General features: G+C 40.6%; 1 protein-coding gene across 3 annotated transcripts; it reads right to left on the reverse strand.

Moving 5' to 3' along the window:
- Positions 1 to 926: 926 nt before the first annotated feature.
- On the reverse strand, positions 927 to 27,299 carry mideasa (mitotic deacetylase associated SANT domain protein a). 3 transcript variants are annotated; one of them, XM_046836032.1, is made up of 13 exons: positions 27,002 to 27,298; positions 24,277 to 25,849; positions 16,261 to 16,478; positions 12,592 to 12,925; positions 10,309 to 10,375; positions 10,048 to 10,190; positions 9,825 to 9,928; positions 8,546 to 8,621; positions 8,091 to 8,179; positions 6,943 to 7,065; positions 5,746 to 5,856; positions 4,994 to 5,190; positions 927 to 2,281 (listed from the first exon to the last, which is right to left on the reverse strand). In XM_046836032.1, the coding sequence occupies exons 2-13, from the start codon at positions 25,607 to 25,609 to the stop codon at positions 2,068 to 2,070; spliced, it is 3,009 nt and encodes a 1,002-aa protein (XP_046691988.1). In that variant the 5' UTR covers positions 25,610 to 25,849; positions 27,002 to 27,298; the 3' UTR covers positions 927 to 2,067. The 3 variants fall into 3 exon arrangements, with proteins under 3 accessions (XP_046691988.1, XP_046691987.1, XP_046691989.1); XM_046836031.1 differs by having other exon boundaries at positions 26,832 to 27,298; XM_046836033.1 differs by lacking the exon at positions 16,261 to 16,478 and having other exon boundaries at positions 12,592 to 12,927; positions 26,832 to 27,299.
- Between the last annotated feature and the right edge of the window lie 632 nt (positions 27,300 to 27,931).

The raw sequence follows: 27,931 nt of genomic DNA on the forward strand, positions 1-27,931 counted from the left end.
GCATTATTATGTTTTTATCGAATTAAGATGATTTTAATGCTGAAAATTATGAAAAAAGACTAAATACATTATTTTAGGGGGAACCAAAGGAATATAATTCTCTGAGACAAATAGAAGAAGAGAAGTGAAAAAGCATGAATAAGAGAGAAGTGAAAGAAAGAGAGAAACTGATTACAGTGAGAAAGAAACAAGAGAGACAAGGAAGGAAGGAAGGAAGGAAGGAAGGAAGGAAGGAAGAAAGAAAGAAAGAAAGAAAGAAGAGACGTAGAGGATGAGACAAACAGACCCAGACAAAAAGAGATAAGAGACTAAAGAGGACAAAGGTGAAAGAAAGGATAATGCAGTGAGACGAGTGAAGGAAAAAAAAGCAGTAAATAATGCAAGAAAAAAGCAAGAATGCAAGAAAGAAAGAAGAGACATAGGATGAGAGAGACGCTGGGACAAAAAGAGAGTGAGCATGACGAGTGAGAAAGCAAGAAAGAAAGAAATGAGAAACATAGAATGAGACACACAGAGACAGAAAGAGATGAGAGACTAGGACAAAGAGGACAAAGGTGAGTGATAGATGAGGTAGTAAGGCGATTGAGAAAGCAAGAAAGAACTAAAGAAAGAAAGAACTAAAGACCTAAAGGTGAAAGATAGATGAGGCAGTGAGACGAGTGAGAAAGAAAGCTATAGATGTATGTGTATATATATATATATATATGTTTCTTCTTTTCTTCCTATAGGACGAGACAAACAGACACTAGACAAAAAGAGATAAGAGAGGACAGATAGGACAAAGGTGAAAGAGAGGCAGTGAAATGACCAAGAAAGAAAGAAAGAAAGAAAGGATGACAAACTGAAAAAGAGAGATTTTAGAGAGAGAGAGAGAGAGAGAGAGAGAGAGAGAGAGAGAGAGAGAGAGAGAGACTCGAGGACAAAGGTGAGAGATAAAGGGGCTTTTTAATAGTCATTTGTACAGTACACTTAAACTTTGGCACATATCTGAGTGATATTAGGAAGCTGGAGTGCAGAGTCAGCCATGATACAGGGCCCCTAAAGAGCGGCGGGTTAGGGGCCTTGCTCAAGGGCCCAACAGTGGCAGATTTGCGATCCTGGTGCCTGAACCCATGACCTTCCAGCTCCCATTGTGACGCTGATTACAGAGGGTTTCCTTTTATTTTATTTTATATTATTACATCATAAATGAGAGAAACCATAGTAACTTTAATTTTAATACAGTTTTTATATAATGCAACATTTCTTTTCAGCCCTCAATCAAGTTTGAATCAGTGGAACAGTGTATGTAGAAGAGGGCAGACACTTTTTCTGAAAACGTTCCTCCAGACATAAGGCTTAGGTTGTGTTTATGTAGTTAACAGTCAGACACTGAGAATCTTGGTGGATGTTCGGCTGTAGGAAGACGTCCTTTTCGTTTAGTCTACGAATCACTTCAGTATAGCGGAAAAGATCATATGACCTCAGGGAAAAAGTTAAAGCGACACTTTCCTCCTGAAACAAAAGGCACACCGAAGTCGATATATATATTTTCTACAATTTATACTTTTCATAGACATAATACATGATTGGAAAAACCGCCCGTGTTGAATAAAGATCAAAATAATAGTGTATCCTTGAGCTGATGATACAATACAATTGTACAAAATACAATTCCCTTGATTTCGAATTTCTCATCTTTAAACCTGAATAATCATGAACAGTCCTTTATATCAATGTTGAACAATTACACTAAAAAACCCAAAAACAAACATTATTTGGCAAAATATATGCAATTATAGAAATCTGGCATTTGTAGAAAAAAATTGCCTTATTACAAAATGTGCTTTAAAACCTGCTCTATTGAAGGAAACCGATCCAACGGTGACTGGGGGTCGTGTAGTCCGTGTTTTTAAGCTCCGCATGGAACTGGTTTACTGATATTACGCGGTTAAAGCACGTATAACATGTGTGGCGACATCATACCAAATAACTCACGTCATAGCGTCGGGTTCATATAGCGTGTCCGTCGGATTTGGAATATGTTTGGCTAAATAAGTGATAGGAAAAAATAAAATAATAATGATCTTATCGCCAGTCATCGTCTCTCTTCTTCTCCGGCTTGATCGTGTACTCTTCAGCTTCACTGTCCTCTTCATACGTCTCGTGCTTCGCAGCCCTCAGCCTGGCCATCGCCGCCAGACGCTCCTCTTCCTCCCTCTGGTGCTGAGCCGCTGCTTTCTTCTCCTGCTCGGCGTGGCTTTTCATGTGAGCGCTCCGGCTCTTCACTTTGTAGAACACCCTGTTAACCAGATGTGTGATTAAATTCAACACTTTCCTATCAGTTATACATATTTATAGCAGTTCGGCAGAATACTGACTTGTGTTGCTTTTCTAGAACAGTTTTATATCACCAACCAACCAAACATGATGCAAGATGACTTTATTGCATTCATTATTGCAATTCGTTCCTTTTTTGTATTCGATTTCCATTTCTACACCTGCATCTGCTCTATACTACACCATGCCATCTTGGCTTGATTTAACCTCGAACCAGAAACTGAAAAAACCAGACGAAGAATTTATTTATGGACAAATTATAAAGTGAATTCACATGATGACCTGCTTTTACTGAATTTTTTATTGTACCCGATTTTATTTTATTTATTTACATTTTATTTTCCTGCTTTGTCCCCTTATTAATTAGTGAAATATTTAATTCCTATTGTATTTATACATTTGTTACTGTTTCATTCTATTGAATTTATTTTATTATTATTTATTGTATTAAATAAGTAAGTATTTTTTTTTTTTGTTTACACAAAATTGTGGCTCATTTCTGTACTGCTGTGGTATGAGAAGAATTAAAACAAATTATTGACTTTTTTTTTAATCATTAATTATCCATTGTTCTATCTATTTTTTTTGTTTTTCCTTTAAATGGTTTTTCCACCTGTATTGAATTGATGATTTATTTTTGTGATTATGCTGGTCGCGTTTTTTTAATTGATAGTATTGTGTTTATTGTTATTATTTTAGGTTTATAATAAATAATAATAAAATATTACAGTAAACTGTTCATTTATAAACTAAAAATTTAACTTAAGAATTTGACAATGTTTTATTTATTTATTTGTTTTTTTATTTATATAATTATGTTTCCTTTGAATGCATTCCCCTATATTTAAATAAAAAAAAAATTCAAAAATTAATAAAAATTAATAAAATTGCAGCAAACTGGTAAAAAATAAATAAATAAAAAAATAAAAAAGAAGCCTGGGACATGTTTTACACATTTATCAAATACCAAAATACAATTATTTAATTATTTGTTTATTTTAAATGTTTTATATGTTCCCCTTCATTTAAATTAATTATTCTTTGTTCATATAATAAGTACTAATTAATTTTATATAATTTATGAACTATTTAAATGTATTATTGGAATAATTATTTCTTCTTCTTAATAATAATAATAATAATAATAATAATAATAATAATAATAACATTATTATATATATAATTAATATAATAATAATTTTATTCAATCCTCAATTTTTTCTCTGAATGCTTTATCCCTTCATTTTAATAAAATAACAAAAATAATAGAAAATTTTAAATAATAGTTTGTTCTGAAGTATTTGCTACTATTTTAATTATATTAAATTAATATATATATATATATATAAAATTAAAAACTGCTCTCTGGGTCACACTGTTGTAGTATAAGAAGAATAAAACACGTGACAATGTGATCGTAAAAGAAACGAGTGAACCCTGGAGAAGTTCATTTCATCCCACCACACTGCCAGTTTTTACTCCTATCACATCCCAAGGGTTTCACAAGTTAGAAGGTTGGAGGAGGTAATGTAGGAGTTTGATGTATCAGGGTGTTCACTTGTTAAGGAGTGTTTGCTAAAGAGGTGGGTCTTGAGTTAGTGACTCAGCTGTTGGAGCAGTCAGGAGAAGTTCATTCCACCTCCAGGTTGCCAGAACACAAAACAAACCCGATGCATGTCTATGTAGATACGTGTGGAATGATCTGGTGTAGGTTCCTTGGGCGCGCATTAGAATTTTAAATGATCTCTATAGATGTGAATATTTTCCAGGTATAATCTGGGTACTTCCATAAATACAATATATCCAAAAGTATTGAGACACCAGATTTTTCCCATCCATATATGGTTCTTCCCAAAACTGTTACCACAAACTTGGGACACACAATTGTTCCTTTGGATGCAAGAGAATGAAATTTTCCCTTTAGCTGGAGACCCAAACCTGTTCCAGCATGAAAATACCCCTGTGCACAAAGCCAGCTCCATGAAGATCTGCTTTATATGGGTTGGAGTGGAGGATCTCCTGAGCTTTCGAATCCTCTGAACAGGTTTCACACCCGTATCTCTTTCAACTTCTTGGAATTCCTTTAGTTGATATAGAAATTATGACAGAAGTTTGCATTCATTTTTCCATTCAAAAGTCATGTCGGGTAAAACTGTGTTTTTGTGTGTGTGTGTGTGTGTGTGTGTGTGTGTGTGTGTGTGTGTGTGTGTGTGTGTGTGTGTGAGAGTGAGTGAGTGAGTGAGTGAGTGATGGGGGGAAAGGAGACGGGAATGGAGAGAACAGGGAAATGAAGAACATGGATGGAAAAGAAAGAATAGCAGGGTAGAAAGAATGGAAGGAATTGAGGTAATAGAAGAATGAAGGAATTGAGGCAAAGAAAAAAATGAAGGGAATGGGTCAATAGAGAGAGCAGAGCGAATGAGTAAAAATGGAGGGACTAGAAAATTTCTCTCGCTCTCTCTCTCTCTCTCTCTCTCTCTCTCTCTCTCCTCTCAATTACAGAAACACTAACCAATCATATGCATCTGTGAGCTCATAGATGTAGAAAGCACTTTCTTCAGAGCGTATTTGAGCAATCAGGATGATCCAATTTCACTTGAAAGGCTCGTCTCTCACACACACACACACACACACACACACACACACACACACACACACACACACACACACTGACCTGCTGCATTTCTTGCATGGAAATATGCCCTCGGGCTCCCCCTGACTCTTAGGGGCATTTGATGGTGTGCTTCTCCTCACTGCAGTCTCACGAGGTTTCGGAGCAAAGAATTGAGGAGTCTGTGTTTCCTGCCTCAGCGCCGTTACATGGTCCAATAAAACCACCTTCGGGTTGCCCAACACCAACACTTTCCCCTCCTGTAAAATGAGACCATGCACAAGCATTGAGATCCAATACAGCAATAAAAGCACAGAACTGTGTGAATAACCTGATTACATTCAGTGGTGGACGAAGTAAAAGTAGAGATTCACTCTGTAAAATGTGACTCCAGTAAGAGTAAAAGTGCTCCCTTTCACTTGAGTAAAAGTATTTTACTCAAATGTACTTAAGTATCCAAAGTACTGATTTATTATAGCTATAATGTTCCTGTTATCATTTTTATCACAAGACTCTTTAATTAATCACCTCAGTTTATGTGAAAAGACTCGAATGTGACTCTCAGCACACTGATCTATTAATAGAATGATATTAATGACACAAACACTGATTTCTATTATTATCATGAACCCGAAACCTTATCAACTACTTCAAAATAATCACGTAAACAAGGTCACGTGTGTTGTGGCGAGTTCGAGTCTGGAAAAATCCTGCTGACAACGATTATTGACACACTGTGAACGTCACACATCCTTCCGCTGCTACTGTGACGTGTCCAGAAGCCGGAGTCACCATGACATTTCATTACCACTGACCTGAAGAGTCTTCGTCACGTTGGGGAGAAGATCAGCGCCTTTGTCCTTTTGCTCCGCCTTGTGTTTGCTCTCCTCTCCTGCTTCCGGCTGCTCCTGTTTGATCTGCGGGATCTTTGGTCAAAAAGAGAAGACACGCTCAGATAGTAACCTTTACATCAGTTCATCAAGTCTGATAATCCTCATGACCTGAGAGGTCACATGACAGCCGAGTGCAAAATTTTTACCAAAGTTAATGCAGATGTTCTGATTATTTTATTAACAAACAACAAACAAAAATATGAATGGTTAGATGAATGAATGAAGGTTAATTTTTTTTTCATCTTCTTACTACTACTGTAGTTCTGCTGTAATTGGCACATTCGACATTTTTTGATTGTAACCTTTCTTCTGGTCAAAAGGTTGTGAGTTCTAATCCCTCCACCACAAAGCTGCAATTGCTGGGCCCTTGAGCAAGGCCCTTAAACCTCAACTGCTCAGTTGTATAAACGAGAAAGCTCAGTTTTTCTGGATAAGAGCATCTACCAAATGCTTTAAATGTAAATGTAATCCTCTGAATAAATCTGAAATTATGAAAAATAAAGCAAAGAAAACAAAATGATGAAATCTAATGCTACGTTCACTTGTTAGTCTCCATTCAGTTGGCACTGGGCAATTTCTACTACTAGTTTCCATAGTAAATTTGATCAATGGGTGGGGCAACTAGTATTTTATATTGGACAACAAATCAGGAGACGGATCATGTGCTCAACATGCAGGTGTTGGGCTCTACACCATGTCCTGGTTTCCCTTCAGCCACTGCATCCTCACATCTCACATGATCTTTATACCAGAATCCCATTTTCTTGTAATTACCGCATATGTACATTATTGTGTGGTTATGCATGTGACACCCCAAACCCCACAATCACCTCAGAGTAAGTAGAAAAATTGCTCTAGAGTTCAAACAGTATGAATTTCAGTATATTTAAAATAAAAAAAGTAAATTAAAGTATGTTGTCAAGCACCTTGGGGGGGTGTAAACTTTTGTGCTGACCCATAAACAGAATTTCAGACTGTAAAGTCTGGATGCTTTTACAGTTAATGAATTTAGTTTGTAAATAGACTCCAAATTGGTCTTTAACATTCTTTCCATGTATATTAGTGTGTTTGTATTTGAATCCATATGTAAAGATAATTGATGTTTTTCAAATGAACTACCTCAGGGATGGGCTCTTCTGGATCCGGAGGGCCGTAGACCAGCGTTCCGCTGCGTCCCACCTTCACCTGTTTCTTATAGGTGTAATAAAACTCCACGCACTGCGCCAGGGTTTTACTCTGCACCTACACACACACACACAGATTTACACTAAGGGTGCTCCGATCATAAACGGCCGATAATCGCGTTGGGAAGTTCGATCGGCAGGCTTTATAAATGCCGATCCGGAAGGGGCCGATCGGATGACGCAAAATTTGTTTAGCAAATAATACATTGCATTAGCAATCTGCAACGTGTGTACCAAGAAAACTCCACAAGGCGGGAAGCAGCCAAAACACCGCCAACCTCATTAGACATTTAAAGTTTAGTCACGTGAAGGAATATGAGCAGTTTTTAAAGTTGTCTAGCGCTAAAAGAGAGAGAGGGACTGTACAGCAACTCAAGTGCGACTCAATTTTCAATGTTTCAAAGACAGCGATCCTACTTCAGGCACATTAAAAAGCATAAAGAAACTTTTGACAAAAGAATGGAATGTGTATGCCTTAATCATCAGCCGCTCTATTGTGGAAGATGAAGGTTTCCAGCGACTCCTGTCCTACTTGGATTCACGTTACATCAGCGGTTATCAAAGCATGGGCACGGCCCTCTAGTGGGGAATAAAGACATGACGGAGGTGGGAGCAATAAACCGCAGGATTTATCTATATTTATTTTTAGTGTTCTTTATGAAATTTAATTTATGATTTTCTCTATTAAAAGTAAAGTTCATACAGCAACCACAAACAAACAATTAGTTCATTAATGCAAGTAAATTTAAACATCAGATAAGATACCCAACACAACTACACTTTAATTTTCTACATTTTTAACCTGTTGTTTGATGTTACCCATTACGTAGCATTAATAAATAAATAGATAGATAAATAGAAGGCTTTGAAAAGACCCTGTAATCCGCATCGGTCAATACAACTTTCAGTGAACGGGAATCGGTGGCAAAAATCCCTAATTCGGAGCGCCCCTAACTTACACAGGAACAGAAAGACTTGCGACGAATCCTGGTTAAACAAAATCACTTTCAAAGTACACAGGACACACAGGAAATCGGAAAACAGGAAATAGAAAGCTTCCAGTAAACACATAATCATCCGTACCACTTTTTGCACTAAAAAGAAGTCCTTCCTGTAGGCAGAGATCCCTTTATTGAAGTAGCGCTTTTCGTCCACAGTCCAGCAGTCGGACCCTGATGGAACACAAACCCGATAGCTAAGAAGAAACAGTAGCTTGACTCTAGGAACGAGGCAGGTTTATAAACCATGCTAGCTAGCCAGCAGAACATCGTCCCAGCACAAGTACGCTAGTTAACCTACAATATTGTGTGAACCAGTTACGCATGTTACTAGCAAGCTAGCTTACTTTATGCTAACTATTATATTGTGTAAGCCAGTCACTCAGGCAGCTAGCAAGCTATCCAACATTATGCTACCTAATTTACTGAGTAGGTAGAATCTAGGCATGAGCGAAGGAGATTGTTCCTTATGGAATTAGAAAGGCGATGTACAATATATGTAAACAAAGGACCCTTGTGACTGGTAGCGTCAGTTCTGACCTGCGTAGTGGTAGTTAGCAAGGTGGTGGTCCTTGGTGAAAATCGGTTTCCTCAGCAACAGCATTTCAAGAGTTTTCTAGAAAAATAGACGAAATAGAATTTAAACGTGTTGGGAATAAGTTAAAGCTGATATGGTGTACATGTATACACACACACATACAGATATCACAATAGTGAGGGTTTGGTAATATTGTGCTGCTTTTAAGGTACACAGAGACACTGAAAGACTCAAAGACACCAACAAACAGAAAGATAGAGCAGTGTACAGGACAACAGACGGACAGATAAGTGGATATATGGATAAAGAAACATACAAATATGGAGATAAACAAAGAAATAGAAAGACTGATAAAGTTGATTGGTGGATGAAGGGATGGATTGGTGACTAAACAGATGAAGGGATGTAGAGATAGACAGACAGCTAAAAAGATAAAAAGATGGATGGATCAGTAGATTTACAAATGGAAAGATGTAGAAAAATACAGATTAAAAGATGGATGGATGCATTGATAGATGCACTGATGAATAGATGGATGGCTCAACAGACATACAGATGGAAAGACAGGCAGACAGAAAAAAAATTGTTAAAAATATGGATGGATGGATGGATGGAACAACTGACATACAGCTGGACATGCAAACAGAATGATAGACAGATAAATGATGGATAAAAAGATAGATACCGTAATTTCCGGACTATTAAGCGCACCCATATATAAGCCGCACCCACTGAATTTTACAAATATTTTTATTTTGAACATAAATAAGCCGCACCTGTCTATAAGCCGCAGTGTCTACACTGAAACTAATGAACTTTACACAGGCTTTAATGAAAGACAGTGTCTGTTACAGGGTGTAACGCTTGAAATATGTTGCGCTTCCTTTAGGAGCATAGCGGTATTTTGGGAATAGCCTCCGCTGCATTTTCCCGGTATTACTGCGTGTGTGCAAGACCGAGGAATATGTCCTTATTATTTTCTGATGCTGATTTCTAAGTTTCTTTGACTAACCCATAACGCTGTTGCCAAGAAAAATAAAAAAGCATGAGTTTTGGAAACCTGTCTGTGCTTATATGATTTCTGTTGCAACCGAAGTTAGTGAGCTCTCCCTTCACCCAGACTCAACGCGTTACAACGACTTGTATCTAAACAGTAGCCGACCAAGAAATCATTGTTCACTGTCTTCCTCCTTCCTGACGGACGGACAGACAGACAGACAGACAGACAGACAGACAACACTGACACTAGCTGAAGGAAAAAATAATTGTTCCTTATCTTACCATAACATCACCTCCATTCTCATGAAGACAGTGGTGCATGAGCTCCACGTTGGTTCCTCCACCACACAGGACGCTGGAGCAGGCCAGGTTCATCAGATTGTCCACTGCAGGATGAGACATGTGACATAGTGAACAATCGAGTGATTCAGGATAAGTGAAAGAGGGACCACACCACAGTTCATTAGAAAATCACTAGCTCTTCTGATTAGCCTTCATGACTCACCTGTGTCATCCTGGGGGGGTGAAGATTCCACCTGTGGCAGCGGGAGATACACCAGAGTAGCTTTGTGCTGATCCTGATTGACCAGTAAATGTTTCTGGAGCTCAGGAATCTCTGCCTGGTGATGAGTGCCGATGTTTATTCGCCTGTAAGACACAAATAAACAACGCTGACAGGAAATACCAAGGCTGATATAAAGGCTAATGTAGTTTTAATTCTGTGTGATAAACATTTCTGATCCTAAAGTGTTATTATTACACTCACGGTTCCAAGCAGACGGGCGTGGCCTCTCCGATCAGAGGGGGCATGGGAGGAGTGATGTCAGAACTGCCTGCAAAAATCCCAGCATACACATCTGTTTATCACAGAAAATCTTAAAGATCATACTGCTGTGGGCTGACAAAAGTGTGGAAACATCTAGACTTTTATGGTTTTTTAAAACATGTTATAGGACAGTGAATAAGTGGAAGAAAGTTCTGTAGAATACAAATGGGACACTTTTGTCTCTACCAGAACTTAAGATGGTGAACAGGAGAGAAGATGTGATCAGACTCCCTCACCCCCACAGTCACCTATGGAGGTGGAAGCTTAATGGTGTTGGGGTTGTTTTGAAGCAGAGGAGGTTGGAGACTTATTCCGGAAAGCGAAAGCGAACCAACATGTCTGCAATTCCGTACACCATGCAATTCCATCTGTACTGCGGCTCATTGGAACCGACTTCACCGTACAACAAGACGATGACCTAAAACATACACTACTGTATCCAGAAACATGCTTACATTTCTTTTATTCGACAGATTTTATGAATATGTAAATCAGAATCACTTCCTAACTGCTCCTACAGTTGTGTTCAAAATTATTCAACCCCCAATGCTGTAAATGGTTTTAGGGAATTTAGTGTACATTTGTAATTGTATTCAGAATGAAATCCTACCTTCTGCAGGTACTGGGAAGCTTCAGCGTGTGCAAGGTACCATGAATTCTCTTCAGTACCAGGAGATATTGGATGACAATGTGATGCAGTCCGTCACAAACCTGAGGCTTGGAAGACGTTGGACCTTTCAACAGGACAATGATCCCAAGCATACCTCCAAGTCCACTAGAGCATGGTTGCAGATTAAAGGCTGGAACATTTTGAAGTGGCCATCGCAGTCACCAGACTTAAATCCGATTGAGAACCTCTGGTGGGACTTAAAGAAAGCAGTTGCAGTGCGCAAGCCTAAGAATGTGACTGAACTGGAGGCTTTTGCCCATGATGAATGGGCGAAGATACCCGTAGATCGCTGCAAGACACTTGTGTCAAGCTATGCTTTACGTTTAAAAGCTGTTATAACTGTAAAAGGATGTTGTACTAAGTACTAAGATTGAATGTCACTTGGGGGTTGAATAAAACTGATAATGATGTGAGCTCAGAAAAGACATTTGTGGTTATTTCATTATAAATGTTATGTTATATTTGTCTGACCTACACGTGCCTCTTTGATTTAATTGTAAGCAGGATGACTGAATGATCATAATCAATGTCAAACCGACCAAAACAATCCATTTCAGTGGGGGTTGAATAATTTTGAACACAACTGTATATGCCCCACCTCTTCCACAGGTCATACTGACCTTCATTTGCATATTAATATCTATCTATATTAATAGATAGATAGATAGATAGATAGATAGATAGATAGATAGATAGATAGATAGATAGATAGATAGATAGATAGATAGATAGATAGATAGATAGATAGATAGATAGACTGGATGACAGACAGATAGATAGACACACAGACAGATAGACAGGCAGGCAGAATGAATGACAGACATACAGATAAATAGAAAAATAAACAGAAAGGCAGACATAATGAATGACAGAGACAGACAGGCAGAATGAATGAATAACCGACAGACAGACAGACAGACAGACAGACAGGGGAAATTAATGACAGACAGACATTATAAATGAATGACAGACAGACAGACAGACAGACTGAATGACAGACAGTGAGAATAAATGAATGACAGACAGACAGACAGGGAGAATGAATGATAGACAGACAGGGAGAATGAATAACAGACAGACAGACTGAATGAATGACAGACAGACATTATAAATAAATGACAGACAGACAGTCAGACAGACAGACAGACAGACAGACAGGGAGAATGAATGACAGACAGACATAATAAATTAATGACAGACAGACAGACAGACTGAATGACAGACAGACAGAATAAATGAATGACAGACAGACAGACTGAATGACAGACAGGGAGAATGAATGACAGACAGACAGAATTAATGAATGACAGACAGACAGACAGACAGACAGACAGACAGACAGGGAGAATGAATGACAGACAGACAGAATTAATGAATGACAGACAGACAGACAGACAGACAGGGAGAATGAATGACAGACAGACAGACAGACAGATAGATAGACAGAACCTACCACACACTTTTACACAATTTTTCACAATATCAGTATTATATAGTCATATCGCTCCACCCTGTGTTATATGTATGTATAAAGGTATAAACGTATTGCTCACTTGAGCGCAGAAGACTTCTGGAGGTGGTCTTGGGGGTTGACAGCGGAGGCAAGCCCTGATTTCCTGCTGCTATGTTGGAGAGGAAGGTGGAGAAGTAAAGACCCGAGCCCTCGCGTACTGGTGACAGGATGGGTGGAGGCGTGTAGGGTGGCAGAGTCAGAGGGTTGTCCAGTATGCGTATTGGGGACCGCAGGTGGCTCTGGAAGGGTGAGATGCTGGAGTAGACAGATGGGGCGATAAATGTGCACGGTCTGGGAGGAGGGATGACCAGGGGCTCGGGTCTCGGGCGGCGCTTGATCTTGTCCGGGGACCTTTCGTCCTCCATCGCCTCCTCCTGGGACACAATAAATAAATAAATGACATTTAGAGCGAATATATAAAAACGATTTAAACCGAAAGCATCAAATCGACACTTTGGAATGCGCTACTGGGGGAGAAAAAAAATCTACTTTACAAGGGGAAACTTTCATCAAAGCAAATGATTTTATAAATTAATGAACCAATCGAAGACTTGGTTCAGCCACAGGAAAGTAACTTACACTTTACAAGGTTAATAAAACACTTGAGCTCAAGCTATGTTAATAATTCACCACATAGTGATGTGTATTATTACACCATACCGTTCTTCGTCAAAAGAATAAGCTGTTGCTATGGAAACAGTAGTATTAGACTAAAGAAATGTTGTAATGAACCTGCGATTTGTAGATGCACGTCTGTCAGTCCTGCTGTTACAGAAATTAATAATGAAACAGCACCTCCATGATATAAAGCAGCTTCAGTAGAGTCATTTTCCAAGTTCTTTCAGTTATATATATATTTTATATTATATCAAGAGGAAAATTTATATATAAAGCTTAAGAAGTTTGAGGAATTCTTTTTTTTTTAATATACAATATAAGCTACAATCATAAACAAAGATTTTTAAATATACCATTCCACATATAGTCCCAACTTAGTCGCTCTTATAACAACCTCCACTCTTCTGGGAAGATGTTCCACTAGATTTTGTGGAGATTCATTCAGTCACAAGGGTGTTAATAAAGTCAGGTACTGGTGTAGGTGATGTGATGAGGCCTGGGGTTCAATCATTATTCACATTCATCCCAAAGCTCTTCATAAGGGTTGAAGCCTAATAGCAGGAGATCAACCACTTCAATTCATCTAAAGCACACGAGGTGGTATCAAAAAGATTCGAGACGAGCTCTGTTTTTCGAGAAAGTACTTTATTTATCTACATGTACACACTATCAAAATAGTCCCCTTGCACAGCAATACAGCACTCCCAGAGTTCCTGCAACTTCAGGAACGTGTCCTGGAAGTCCTCTTTTCTGATCGTGTGAGGCACCTTCTGCGATTCGCAATGAATCCAAGCAACGGTGTCCAAAACGGTGACCTTTGAGCCACATCTTCATTTTCAGGAAGAGAGCGAAGCCCGCAGGAGCCGAATCTGGCGAGAAGGGTGGGTGCGGAAGTGAGATCGTGTTGTTTCCAGGCAAGAAACTCATGTGACAGGGAACACATGTGGTCAGAATAGCAGATGTGGTAGGGCACATGGTCAGAATAGCACCGACGCACATCTCCAAATGTAGATGTCTTTTGGCACCCTGACTTATGAAAGTCAGTGCTCCCTGTGACTGTGTGTGGAGGCTTGTGCTGCCATCGTGTTACAAAACTAATCGTGAAACTTCTTGATATCACCTCATGTCTTCATGGAGCTGGCTTTAGTGTACAGGGGCATTGACATGCTGGCACATGTTTGGGCCTCCTAGTTCAAGTGAAGACAGACAGACAGACAGACAGACAGACAGACAGACGTACAGAGAGACAGACAGACAGACAGACAGACAGCCGTACAGACGTACAGACAGACAGATGTACAGATAGACACACAGGCAACAGAAAGATAAATATGACAGTAGTGAGCCAGAGATACAGGGCTGAAGCAACTAATCAATAAAATCGATACTAAATGATAATAAAATCCGTTGTCAACAAATGTCGTTATCGATTAGTTGGCCTGCGAAAAGGAAAAAGAAAAGACACTGGTGTCTCAGATGAAGGTGAAGCATAATAAGCAAAAACTGTAGAATCCTCCTCGTGTGATTATGGTGTATTTTAATGAAGTGCTATTGTGTAAACTGTAACTTCGGGAAAGTCGCACTGGATCTGTTCTGTCGTGACTCGTGAGCATCAGGTTGCGCGATCGTTCGTGACATCGTGATGATTCAATTAAACCGGTGAGAACAAACACTACATCTGCAAATAACAGCAGCAGTAAACGATCACATTTTTAGTCACTGTTGTGATTTTCAGCGAATGTTTCTGCACACCAAATGCGTGGTTTCAATGTGAGCATATTAATTTATGCATATATCATTCAATTAAATCAATTATATTCAAGATACTAATATCTTCACAACTAAACAAAATGTCTGTGTTTCTTAAACATTGTTGTCCACTTGCCATCTGCAATTATCATTCGAAACAATACAAATGTTGATTCAAACAAATTACTTTACCTTGCTTATTAAAATGCTGTTTTTTTGTGCTTTTTGCAGAAAGAAACAATCCAGCGTGAGTGAAATTATTCAAGGAATTTGTTCAAATCCTGTGCACTCAACAAACAGCCACTTTAAGATTTAAAGTGTCAAAGTTAAAGATAGTTTACTCTATATATGGCGTTTTGCGTTGTTTTAAAGTACAATTTTATACATAAATACCATGAATTAGTGTTTTTATATTGTAATAATAAGCAAAACAGCTCAACACCCAAAAAAAAAAAAAAAAGGAAAAAAGGAAAAAACCTACAACGATTAATCGAGAGAGAAAAATTAATCGTTTGATTAATCGGTTGCCAAAATAATCGCTAGTTGCAACCCTACAGAGACACATACATGAGCAGTTAAAGAGAGACACATAGGTATACAGGCACAGACAGACAGAGAAAGAGACAGACAGACAGACAGAGAGAGAGAGAGAGAGAGAGAGAGAGAGAGAGAGAGAGAGAGAGAGAGAGAGAGAGAGAGAGAGAGAGAGACAGGCAGAGAGAGAGAGAGAGAGAAAGAGAGAGACAGGCAGGCAGAGAGAGAGAGAGAGAGAGAGAGACAGACAGACTGAGAGAGAGAGAGAGAGAGAGAGAGAGAGAGAGAGAGAGAGGCGAGAGAGAGAGAGAGAGGAGAGAGAGAGAGAGAGAGAGAGAGACAGACAGACAGAGAGAGAGAGAGTGAGAGAGAGAGAGAGAGAGAGAGAGAGAGGCAGGCAGGCAGGCAGAGAGACAGAGACAGACCATATCTATAATGAGCTGGATTTGTGCACATGGACATCGTCATGCTGGAACAGATTTGGGTCTCCAAATTAAAATGATGGACCACATCCAGAGACGTCCTACACAATTATGTGTCTCCAACTATGTGGTAACAGTTTGGGAAATAACCACATATGGCTGGAAAAAGTCCGGTGTCCCAATAGGTTTGTCCATATAGTGTCGATGACAGGGTTTAATCAGCAACGCACTGCATGTGAGCTTCCAGGAATAATCAATATATTATTTGTTTTTGTTGTCAGTGTGAGAAGTGTGAGATAATGAGGGCATTTAGATTTTTTCGCTCCATCACTGTTGCGTCATCGTGAGACCGTCAGCTGATTTACATGATATACAGCACACCGTACCTGGTCGAAACCGTCACAGGTCCTTAACGATCGGCGACGCTTCACGATAACGGAGGGCTTGTGCTCCGACTGCTGCGTACTCTCCGGGGGAAGCCTCTGCTCCCGCGTCCATCCGCCCGTCTGCTCGACCTGGACCTGAATCCTCCGAACGGGTACGGACACGGGCATAACTAGCGGAGGCATCCCTGTCTGTCTGTTTGATGTGCTCTCGTCACGCTGCCAAGACACGACGTCGTAAAGTCAGAAGCAGGAAATGAGGAATGATTGCGAGAGAATTAAAATATAACATGCATACAGAATTGGACATTTGGCAAGGAATGAACCATATACAGTACAGACCAAAAGTTTGGACACACCTTCTCATTCAAAGAGTTTTCTTTATTTTCATGACTATGAAAATTGTAGAGTCACACTGAAGGCATCAAGGGCTATTTGACCAAGAAGGAGAGTGATGGGGTGCTGCGCCAGATGACCTGGCCTCCACAGTCACCGGACCTGAACCCAATCGAGATGGTTTAGGGGTGAGCTGGACCGCAGAGTGAAGGCAAAAGGGCCAACAAGTGCCAAGCATCTCTCGGGGAACTCCTTCAAGACTGTTGGAAGACCATTTCAGGTGACTACCTCTTGAAGCTCATCAAGAGAATGCCAAGAGTGTGCAAAGCAGTAATCAAAGCAAAAGGTGGCTACTTTGAAGAACCTAGAATATGACATTTTTCAGTTGTTTCACACTTTTTTGTTATGTATATAATTCCATATATAATTCCACATGTGTTCATTCATAGTTTTGATGCCTTCAGTGTGAATCTACAATTTTCATAGTCATGAAAATAAAGAAAACTCTTTGAATGAGAAGGTGTGTCCAAACTTTTGGTCTGTACTGTATATAGGAGGGTCAACAGGACATGTGTGTGTGTGTGTGTGTGTGTGTGTGTGTGTGTGTGTGTGTGTGTGTGTGTGCAACCTGTTTGCAAAAAATAACGGTGCCCCAGGGCACACTGAGGGGCCACGCACGACTAAAACTATAAAGTAAAAATTACACACTTTACACAGCTTATTACTCACTAAACAATTTATTAGGGGACCTCAGAACTCAGTCACACCGTCTCTAATGGAAATGCTGGTACATATGGACAAACTCCATAATCTATTTTCATTTTTTATATCAGTACTCCTTCTAGTCTTTCCTCCCTTTCTTTCTTTCTTTCTTTCTTTCTTTCTTTCTTTCTTTCTTTCTTTCTTTCTTTCTCTTTCTTTCCTCTCTCTTCCTTCCTTCCCAACTTTTCTTCCTTCCTGTATTTCCTTCCTCCCAGTCTTTCCTTCCATCCTTCCTGTCCTTTATATGTTCCTGCCTCTCAGTATCTTTTTCCTGTCCTTCCTTCCTTCCTTCCTTCCTTCCTTCCTTCCTTTCTCCTTTCATTTCCTTACTAATTTCATTCTCCTCCCCAACCCTTCCCATCCTTCCTTCTCATCTTTCCTTCCTGTCTTTTCTACTTTCCTTCCTTCCTCCCAGTCTTTCCTTCCCAACTTTTCTTCCTTCCCGTATTTCCTTCTTTCATTCCTTCCTTCCATCCTTCCCATCCTTTCTTTGTTCCTTCCACTCAGTATCTTTTTTCCTGTCCTTCCTTCCTTCCTTCCTTTCATTTCCTTCCTAATTCCCCCCCCTCAACCCTTCCTATCATTCCTTCCTTCTCATCTTTCCTTGTTTTCTTCTTTCCCTTTTGCTTTACATGTGTTGTAGAGAAGATTTCCTGCTATGAAGCTCCAACCCTATTGAACATGATGAAACGTCACCCCAGGCCTCCTCACCTCACCTACATCAGTACCTGACTTTACTAACGCCCTTGTGTCTAAATGAGTACAAATCTCCACAAAATCTAGTGGAACATCTTCCCAGAGGAGTGGAGACTAATGGAATGGAGAGGAATGCAACATGCAAAAAAAAAGCGCATACCGATACCATGTCTGAATACTTTTGGTCAGATCTTGGAACAGAGATAGAAGGTTTATATTAGGGGTTCAGATCTAGTAGTTAGAGTGATATCTCCACATCCATCCTTCTTCTTCTTCGTTCAGCTTCTCCCATTAGGGGGCGCTACAGCGGATCACCCCCCTGTCCTCTACATTTGCCTCTTTCACACCAACTACCTGCATGTCTTTCCTCACCACATCCATAAACTTTCTCATTGGTCTTCCTCTTTTCCTCCTTCCTGGTGTCTCCATCCTCAGCATTCTCCTACTGATATACCCCATGTCCCTCTTCTGCACATGTCCAAACCATCTCAAACTCTACATCCATCCTAAAATACATGTGAGCACACATCAAGCTAATGATAGTCTCAGACAGACGAGGCAGAAAAATGACAGGAAGCGACAAAATGACAACGAAAGCAGCTGTGAAGCTCCTGGAGCGGCACGAAGAACGGCACGACGAGGGATCGTTAACCGCGTCTCGTCGCGCTTCCGCAATTATTTCAGCCTGAAGACAGAATAAAACCGCTGACTCATCCATAAATAACAAGTTTGCCGAGCGAGCCGTTTTTTTTCAAATCCTTTTTTTTTTTTAATCCTTTTTTTTTCAAAACCACAAAACCTCCAGAAATGTAATTCTTTCTTTCTAATAAAAAAAGTAAAGATTTGTGTTAATTGAGAGACAAAACAAGAAACACACAGGAGTGTAAACACAGGATGAATAATGCTTGCGCATGAGATCTCTTAACAAACATGGAGAGGTCGGGGGAATCGCCTCCTCCCTAAAGCTGTGTGTGTGTGTGTGTGTGTGTGTGTGTGTGTGTGTGTGTGTGTGTGTGTGTGTAGGGAGCATGTGTGGAATGTGTAGGGGTGTAGACATGCAGTTTAGAACAAGTCTAACACACACACACAGAGTTTTCAGTCATGCACGATGTAGAAGACTTAAATAGCAGTTCCACCATCCACAGCTCACATATGAAGTGCCAACAGTCCAAAAATAGGTGCTTCACAACTCAATTATTCCTGCAGATGTTCCACAACGTTCAAGCTGACGATCAAAAAAAGGTCAGAAGACTACAGATGACGGTTCGTACGGCTCAAAGGATTATCTGTGCTCCTCTGCTCACCTCTCAAGAACTGTATGAGGTGGTATCAAAAATGTTTAGAGACTAGTTTTAAAACACGCCAACAGATGGCAGCAGAAGGCTGCATGCGCAGTCACAGGAAGCACCGACCTTAAGTCAAAATACATCGTCCCGTGTACATCGTGAGCAACCGGTGCTGTTCTTACCACATGCGTTACCACGTCTGTTATTCTGACCGCATGCACGCGAACACAAGCTCACTTCTACACTTACCCTACTTCCCCAAATATTTTGAAGGTGATAGTGTGTAAATGTAGATAAATATAGCACTTTCTTGTAAACAGAAAATCTAAAAAAAAAAAAAAAAAAAAAAAAAATTTTATACAACCTCGTATACAACCAAACTGAGAAAGAGGGTCTGAAAAATCCCTCACATCCCAGCCACATACTTATTTATTTATATATATATATATATATATATATATATATATATATATATATATATATATATATATATATACACACACACATAAATAAATAAATAAATAAGTGCAACTGGAAGCTTCCACAACCAAGATGAATTCCTTGTAGTAAGTGAAACATACTTGGCAATAAAACGCATTCTTGTTCCGATTCTGAAACTAATAAAACAGCAGGATGTACCGTTTACATAAATGCTAACAACCTGCTCCGGTATGAGAAGAATAAAACATTTCAGAAGCTAAGCTAAGAGAACAGAGACTCCAGACCTAACTTTTGATTAACAGCACATCTGGAAGTGTTCTGTCCTTTACGTACTGTATATCAATGTAAGCCAAAGGCACAACAAATTCAGTTCATACTAAAAAACGATACTAATTTGACCTTATCTTAACGTTGTCCTCAATGCTCAGAAATACAAAAAAATGCAGATACCATTTATCCATCATGCAATGTGATCTAGGAGGCATCTGATTGGCCCCAAATTTATTCTGCAGCATCACAACGACTCACATACAGCCAACATTAAACATTACAAACTATCTTTAGCATAGAGAAGAACATGGTGCCCTGGAAGTAACGTTTTTGGCCCCCACAGAACCCTGATCTCAACATCATCGAGTCTGAGGAAGCCTGCATTCAGAAGATCTGTGGTTCTGTCAGTGATCCCACTGCCACACCCCCACAGCAGCTCTCTCTCAGCCGCTCTCGGTGCTAATCACTGACACCTGTTCCGCATTACCTGCTCCCCGTTATAAGCTCATGCTCCGACCTCACTCGCTGCACGACCTACATGGTCATGCTAGTGATCTCCCGGATTCCAGACCGCCAGCATTCCCTGCTGGTTCCTGCTTCCTGTTCCGATCCTACGGATGACACTCACTGTTTGGATTGTACCTGCCCGACGGATCGTTCTCGCCTTCCGGATCATACCCGCGTTGTGGATTATACCCGCTGTACGGAATATACCCGCATTCTGGACTCTCCAGAACTCTGGTTTAATTACTGATCTTCAATTGACAATGATTGAGTTACTCCCGTGTCCTTCGCATGGTCACTGCCCTGACAGGTTCAGTCTCTAAGATGTTTAGAACAACTGACCTGCTGGGGTCCTTATAAAACTGGTTACAAGTGTACCTAGATGCACTTGGTTTTTTTTGTTGTTTTTTTTGCGTTTGACCTTGCTGTGACCTTGCTGCTGATTGGTCCCCTCCCTGTTAAATCGCATTTCATCTAGTCAGAAGCATTGTCAGTCTTGGTTATGCTGTTACTTTGACCATTTTTTTCAATGAAACGTTAAACACTGTGTGTGTGTGTGTGTGTGTGTGTGTGTGTGTGTGTGTGTGTGTGTGTGTGACGAAAGAGACTGGTGAGGGAATGACCATTATTCAAGTGAAAACAAGAACAAACTTGTCCCTTGGAATGTTCCACAACATTGATTTAACTATAAACCGTTCCGATGGGTGACGTTTCAGTAAATTCGAAGCTGTAACCGTTGGCAACAGCAAGAGCAGACAAAACCGTTCGACGAAAAAATACTGCGCTTTGTTTCCACAACAGCGACTTGTACAATATAATGGATGATCCTCGTAATCTAGATCTAACAAAACCATTGCTATTGCTACATAACAAAGCCAACATAGAACATTGTCAGGGTTTTCCTGAGAAGACGTTGATTTCTAATGAATGGAAGGAGTCTCCAGTGTCAGCGCTTTGCCCCAGAGCAGATCGAAAACTTTCACCAGTTTCACAGCAACATGACAACCTGTATGTTTTGCTTTTTTTTTACTTCCAGAGAGACAAAGCGAAAGTAGATTGTCAGAAACTGTTTATAGCTGCCATAATGTGAGTGATAACAGTCACGAAACTTATTCCTTGGACTCTTCTACAACATTAGAAATGACAACATACAAATAAAACAGTAGGCTGCATACTCCATTAATCCGTAAGCAGCTAAATCGCTAAGTATAAAAGAAATATAACCACCTGGGGGAGATAACAAAAGCCCAAGACCAGATTTTTGATGATTTTCCTATTATAGCACACCCTAAAGTGTTCTTTCTTACATATATCGATGCAAGTCAAATGCTAAAGATCATGTCATTAGCCCAATATGTTAATTTTATGCTAATACTGATAAATGATCGACACTGATTTGTTCATATATATAGTTTAAATGCAAAATTATACCCAATGAGAACAAGATATCTTTCTCTTGGATTAACTGTGGTTAAGACTCCGTGTTACAGATCAAAAGGTCGGGGGGTTCAAGCAAAAGAGTTCCCACTTTTGGGTAATTGAGCAAGCAACTCTTTTTACTTCTAAGGGGCTGATCACGGTGGCCCCTGCGCTCCGACCCCATCTTCCTAACAAGCTAGAATATGCAAAGACACAATCTTCGGGAAATTTTGAACCTAGGAGTTGGCAAACCCTGGGGCATCTGCCATTGCTTGGAACCAGTGCGAGATCTAAGATGTAGATGTAAAGGAATTTGGGCGTCATGATCAATTATCATCAGGGTGCCAGGATAACTGTCTCTCTCTGAATGAACCCCTGTGGAAAGGGGGAGCAGCTTCAAATACCTTGGATTACACGTCTCTGAGAACCTGTCTTGGTCTGCACACACACAATCTCAGGTGAAGAAAACCAGACAAAGACTGTATCTTCTTTGGTGTCATCTTCGGCAGCTGAGAAAATTCAGGGTTTCACCAGTAATCCTGTAAACGTTCTATACCGAAGCTATAGAAAGCATTCTGACACGGTTTGGTACGTCAACTGCTCCGAACAGGACTTCAGATGGTGGTGCACTCAGCAGAGCGCATCTCAGAGACTGCTCTACCTTCTGTACAGGAAATATACAAGAGTCGATGCAGAAACAAGGCTGTTAAAATCATCCCCCAGTAACTGTCTGTTTATCCTGCTACCATTAGGCAAGCGCTTCCTCTGTCTGATAGCCAAATCTGAGAGGTTTAGAAGGAGCTTCTTCTCAAGACATCAGACTTCTCAATGCGAGCATGCCCATCTAAAAAAATCCCATAAGTCCTCATTATGCATTTGCACATCTAAACACATTTGGACTAATTTTATATTTTTATCTTTTACACTTATAGACCTGACCAGGTTTTCATTGTATTTAGTTGTGTTTTAAATATAAAGATGTTTGTGAGAAATATATCGATCATGAGATTACAACATGGGTGCGTCATTTCGAAAAAAAAAGCGTGATGATGATGCGTGTGATGATGATGAGGCTGAACCCGTTTCTTCGAAATGAACAGACAGGACACGATCATCACGTCTAAACCGGTATTATATTATATTCCTATTACTGGCTTCAGAGTGAACCATTACAAGTTAATGGCAAGGGGATTGAAACGAACTCGAACTGGTTCCAATCGCCGATGCCGCAGGGTTGCCAAGTTCTAGTTCCAAAATTCCCCTTTTCCCTGCACACACTGTATGTGACAAGTAAAAGTCAGTTTTTGACACTGATCTGGCCTACCTTCCAGGGTGTTTCCCCTCACTCAAACCTATTTATTGGGAGGCCAAATCAAGGTTTCGCCACTCATAGGACCGACAACAATGCGCTAGAGGCAGTAATAGACTTTTGTGGATGCCACAAAGTGAGTCAGAAGCACGAGTCGTCTCAAAGAGTGATTCGTTCATTTTATACATGAGCAAAGCATCGCGAAATCTCCATCGGTTATGCACAGGAAACAGAATTGAGCAGTTCGCCTCATGAGTAATCTCGTCCGAGACCTTTTTATCACGTGACTCCCATAGCAATGCACAATGCAAAAGAAAATTAATTTGGTTCGAATCTTGACATTATTGTTACAATAATAATGGGAGTCACGTGACAAAACAGCTAACGATACGAACCAGAAGATATGAGAGGTGAAGCTACGCATTCTGTTTATCATAATGTGTCCCATAGCTGCATTGTCATATTTTGAAAATCAGGTAGAATTAGTCAAAGTTGGTGTATGTGCACGTGTTTGGGGGATCTGTTTATTAAAAATGTGACTTTTTTTAAATTTCTGATCAAACGAACGAAACGAACGAAATGACAAATAAAAACGTTGTTATGATGAAGCCTCTGAAATGATCTGCTCTTCCCTTCACTACTGTTTAGAAACATAGCAATGAAACGACGGAATAAACCTAAAGAAATGACGTCTGTCGTAATCATGTTTCGTTTTTGACTAATAAACGTCTGGAGAATGATCTTTGACTTCATTTTATCGGATGTTTTTCCGCAAAAAAAAATAAAAATAAATAAAAAATCAACAATCCCCCTTAATCACGTTATTTTTCTTATGTATAGTTGTATTTTTTTACAGTTGTATAGATGTACAGTTGTGTACAATGTATAGTTTTTATTTGATTTATATCTGTACTTTGAGAGTCACCAACAGCTGGAACCAATTTCCTTGTGTGTGTCAACACATTTGGCCAATAAACCGAATGAACCAAACTCACCTTGCAGGCAAAAACTCCATCTCTGAAGCCTTCTGCGCCAGAGTTTCCAGGTTGATCTCTTTAGATGTCCTTCTCCTTCTCTGTGTGGTATGGATAACCCCGACAAAAGCCCCCGTGACACCCGGGACACCTCCATTACGGGCCGGTTCCTTCGCCGGAGGAGAGAGTCCGTCCTTCGAGAGCCTTCTGGAGCGCCGAGGGAGAGCCTCGGGTTTGTCTTCGGGTTCCCGAAGTCCGAGATCTGGAGCTTTGTTTGTGGACGGTTGGAGATTTGGATCCTGTCTTTGATGAGGCAACGTACAAGAATCTGCTTTGCCCTGACTGTTTTCTGGTTGCTGTGGTGGTCTGGACAGTTGCTGGTTTTGCTGAAGTGGTTGAGATGGACAAGGTTCTGGAGGCAGCATGTTCTGCAGCTGGTGCAGTTCTGGCAGTTGCTGCTGGTGTTGCATCTGCTGCAACTGTTCCTGCATTTTCTGCTGATGGTGGTACTGCTGTTGAATTTGGAGCAGTCGTTGTTGTTGTTGTTGTTGTTGTTGCTGTTGTTGTTGTTGTTGTTGTTGCTGCTGCTGTTGACGTATCTGCTGAATTTGCTGCTGTTGCAGCTGCAAAAGTTGCTGCTGTTGAGTTTTTGGTGGTTCGCTGTAACCAAGGTTCTGTGGTGCGCTATTTCCTTGGAAACCCTGAAAGAAACCTGAGGTCTGAAGTTGCTTGTTAGGTCCGAACGCTACCTGAAAGGGTTGGAGAGACGTGTCAGGCATGGAGTGACGCATGGTGTGAGGTTGGTACTGAGGTTCTCCTACTTTGTGACCCTGGAACTGGGAATGATGCATGGCTGCCATGGCAGGAGAGTCCCATTCCATGCCTGGTGCTATAGCTTGGGCTGGTTCGGAGTAAGACACTGAGGAACCTGCAGGCATTTTCTCTTGCTGCACGCTGTCCATGTCGTGATTGGTCTTCGGTAAAGCTTGGTGTCCTCGTCCATCCTCCATTCCACTCAGAGAAGGTCCAAAGTTTTGGGGAAGCTTAGTTGAATTTGGTAGGCCTGGAAACCAAGTGGAGGACTGCACAGGTTCTTGAGGTGCCCATTTCATTAGACCTGATTGCTGAAAATGGCCCCAGACTTGATAGCCCTTTTCAGGTTTAAAAAGAGCTGCGCTCTGGGGATCAAACCCAGGGTCCGTCCTTCCCGTAGCACTGTTCGTTTGCTCCAACGGTGCTCCCCCGGTATCGTAGAAGACCTCGCCCGAATGCTGCGATGCAAGTTCCTCGATGCCTTCAATGTTCTGCTTGCTCAGATTACTAACATTCCCTCTCTGGTGAGGAGAGAGGCTCATGGTGAGATTGCAAAAGCACAAAAGGGCGGGTCGAAAATTATCATCAGCACGCACCAACCGAAAAAAAATAGAAAAAACACCGCTCTTCAAGTCTGACTGCTTTCGTCAGAGCGCCTCAGCGTGTAGGCGCAACGCAGAAGTGGGAACATGAATTACACTTCCTCCCTCGCCTGTTCTCCTCTTCTCCAAACGAGTTATTCTGTAAACAGCCGATCGCTTCGTCATCCCTCAGGCCAGAGTCTGGAAAAGAGAAACTTACGATGAATCTGAGAAACGATGCGTACATTACACCCCCCACCCCTCCCCCCTTAAACCTAATCCATAACTTTTGTCGACTTTAACACACACTTTGATAAAAGTGGTGTTAATGTTGAATCGGTGGTATCGGGAGTAGAGAAATCATAAAAGCATGCAGGAAAGGGTGTGCTCTGGAAAGAACAGGGTTGGGAACCTGTACTCTAGACGCATACGTTACGATCCTGAAGAACACTTTCACACTCAGGTCAATGTACAGCAGTAGAACTAAAGACCTCGACTTTCACTTTAGATGTGTGTGCAGCTGTACTTTGTATTTGTGTGTGTTGTATGTGTATAAATACGTGTGTGTTTTTTTTAAATCTGAATGAGATTCGATATTCCTTCAGGGAAACTTGATTCTTGGTGGGGGTTTTTTTCAGTCCTGCACAACAACAACAGTGGCAGAAAGCAAACTGCAGCAGGGGTGTGGACAGTGCAGTGCAAGACAACAAGAATTACAGGAAGTGAATAGGGAAGGGGAAGAGAGAATATGGGAGAATGAGTGTGTGTGAAAGAGAGAGAGAGAGAGAGAGAGAGAGAGAGAGAGAGAGAGAGAGAGAGAAACTTCTACAGACTGTAACAGACTCCCAGATCTTCTACAAGCACTTTTTTATTGATCACTGTAATTTTAAAATATCATAATAATAATAATAATAATAATAATAATAATAACAAAAAATTATAAAATCATCATGTTATGTGCAAGCATTAATTATGCAATTCTTTTTTTTTTTTTTTTTGCTTAGGCCTTTAAAGAATGCGCACGCGTTGGTTTGAAACAACACACACACAAATACACACGCACACAAATACACACGCAAATGCAAACAACAATTCAAAGTGTTTCTAGAGCTTCACGTGTTTTTGTTTGTTTGTTTGTTTGTTTGTCTGTTGGTTTTTTTTAAAGCGCACAGGATCCACTTACCGTGCAAACGTCGCCTTCATGGCTCGGGGGTTCGGGTGACAGGGCTGCAGAAGTGACGCAGAAACCCGCATGCACGCGCACACGCACACACACGCACACACTCCAACACAACTGGCACACTGCACCCTATTACCCTATTACAGCCCCACAACCGGGTCACAATCACCGACCTCTGTAGGCTCGATAGGAAGTCCTCAATACTTATGACGTCAAAGTGTCAATATCCGAACGGCGCAAACTGGAAACAAAGTTACGCCAACTGGCGCATTCCGCTGCGTCGGGGTTTCGTCCCACCCTGCACAGGAAGGTCTTGCGTTTTGTTCCTCCCTCTTCAACCCCCCTCTCGACTCCTAAGTAACAAACTAACAAGAAGCTCGAGTCTCAGATCTCCGTGCGCAAACTTGCAGCTCGGTTTCTGCCCGTCTTCCGTGAGACTCAGGAGTCGGGTTGCACAGCGTTCACACAGTGACGGAGGAGTCACGAGTCTTCTGAACGAGGCTTTCGGGGAGTCGATTCACCAGCAAAGTGATGTTTTTTTTTTTTTTCTTTATAAATTGTTAAAATAAATTAAACGTTTAATAGTGTTTTTTGGCGTTTTGATGAATAATAGCAAATAAACATGGTTTCATCCAAAAAAAAAAAAAATAATAATAAATAAATAATTAAAAATTAAATACATAAATAAATAAATTTAAATAAATAAATAAATAAATAAGATATTCCAAGAAAACCAGGTATGCATGGGGGCAGGAACATCCTGGAGGGGACCCCTGATTCAGGCACTCGCCTACATGCTATCCAAGACCTACTGAAGTTAGGAGAACTTTAATAATTCCAAAAGGAAAACTGTGATTTTATGTACATCCCAGCTTGTGAGGATGATGGGGAACAGTGGTATGGGACCCCCTGGAGCAGATAGCAGTCAAGGACCCAACAGAGGCAGCAGTGAGGCTTGAACACCCAACCTTCGGATCTTTAATGCTAAATCCCCACTTCCCCAGCAACCACTGCCCCAACTACCACTGCCAACTACCATTCTTTTAGGGAAGAAACCGGAAAATCCAGAGGAAACCTACTGGGACCTGTTCTGTATATAAACT

Source organism: Silurus meridionalis, chromosome 23, assembly GCF_014805685.1.
Source record: "Silurus meridionalis isolate SWU-2019-XX chromosome 23, ASM1480568v1, whole genome shotgun sequence".
NCBI classification, from domain to species: Eukaryota; Metazoa; Chordata; class Actinopteri; order Siluriformes; family Siluridae; genus Silurus; species Silurus meridionalis.

Excerpts from the sequence above, each read along its gene's own strand:
- mideasa (XM_046836032.1), bottom strand. The coding sequence starts at position 25,609 with ATGAGCCTCTCTCCTCACCAGAGAGGGAATGTTAGTAATCTGAGCAAG. Across the intron at positions 10,191-10,308 it reads ACGCCCGTCTGCTTGGAACC|GCGAATAAACATCGGCACTC; the intron begins GTGAGTGTAATA and ends TGTGTCTTACAG. Across the intron at positions 2,282-4,993 it reads CCATGCAAGAAATGCAGCAG|GGTGTTCTACAAAGTGAAGA; the intron begins GTCAGTGTGTGT and ends TCTGGTTAACAG.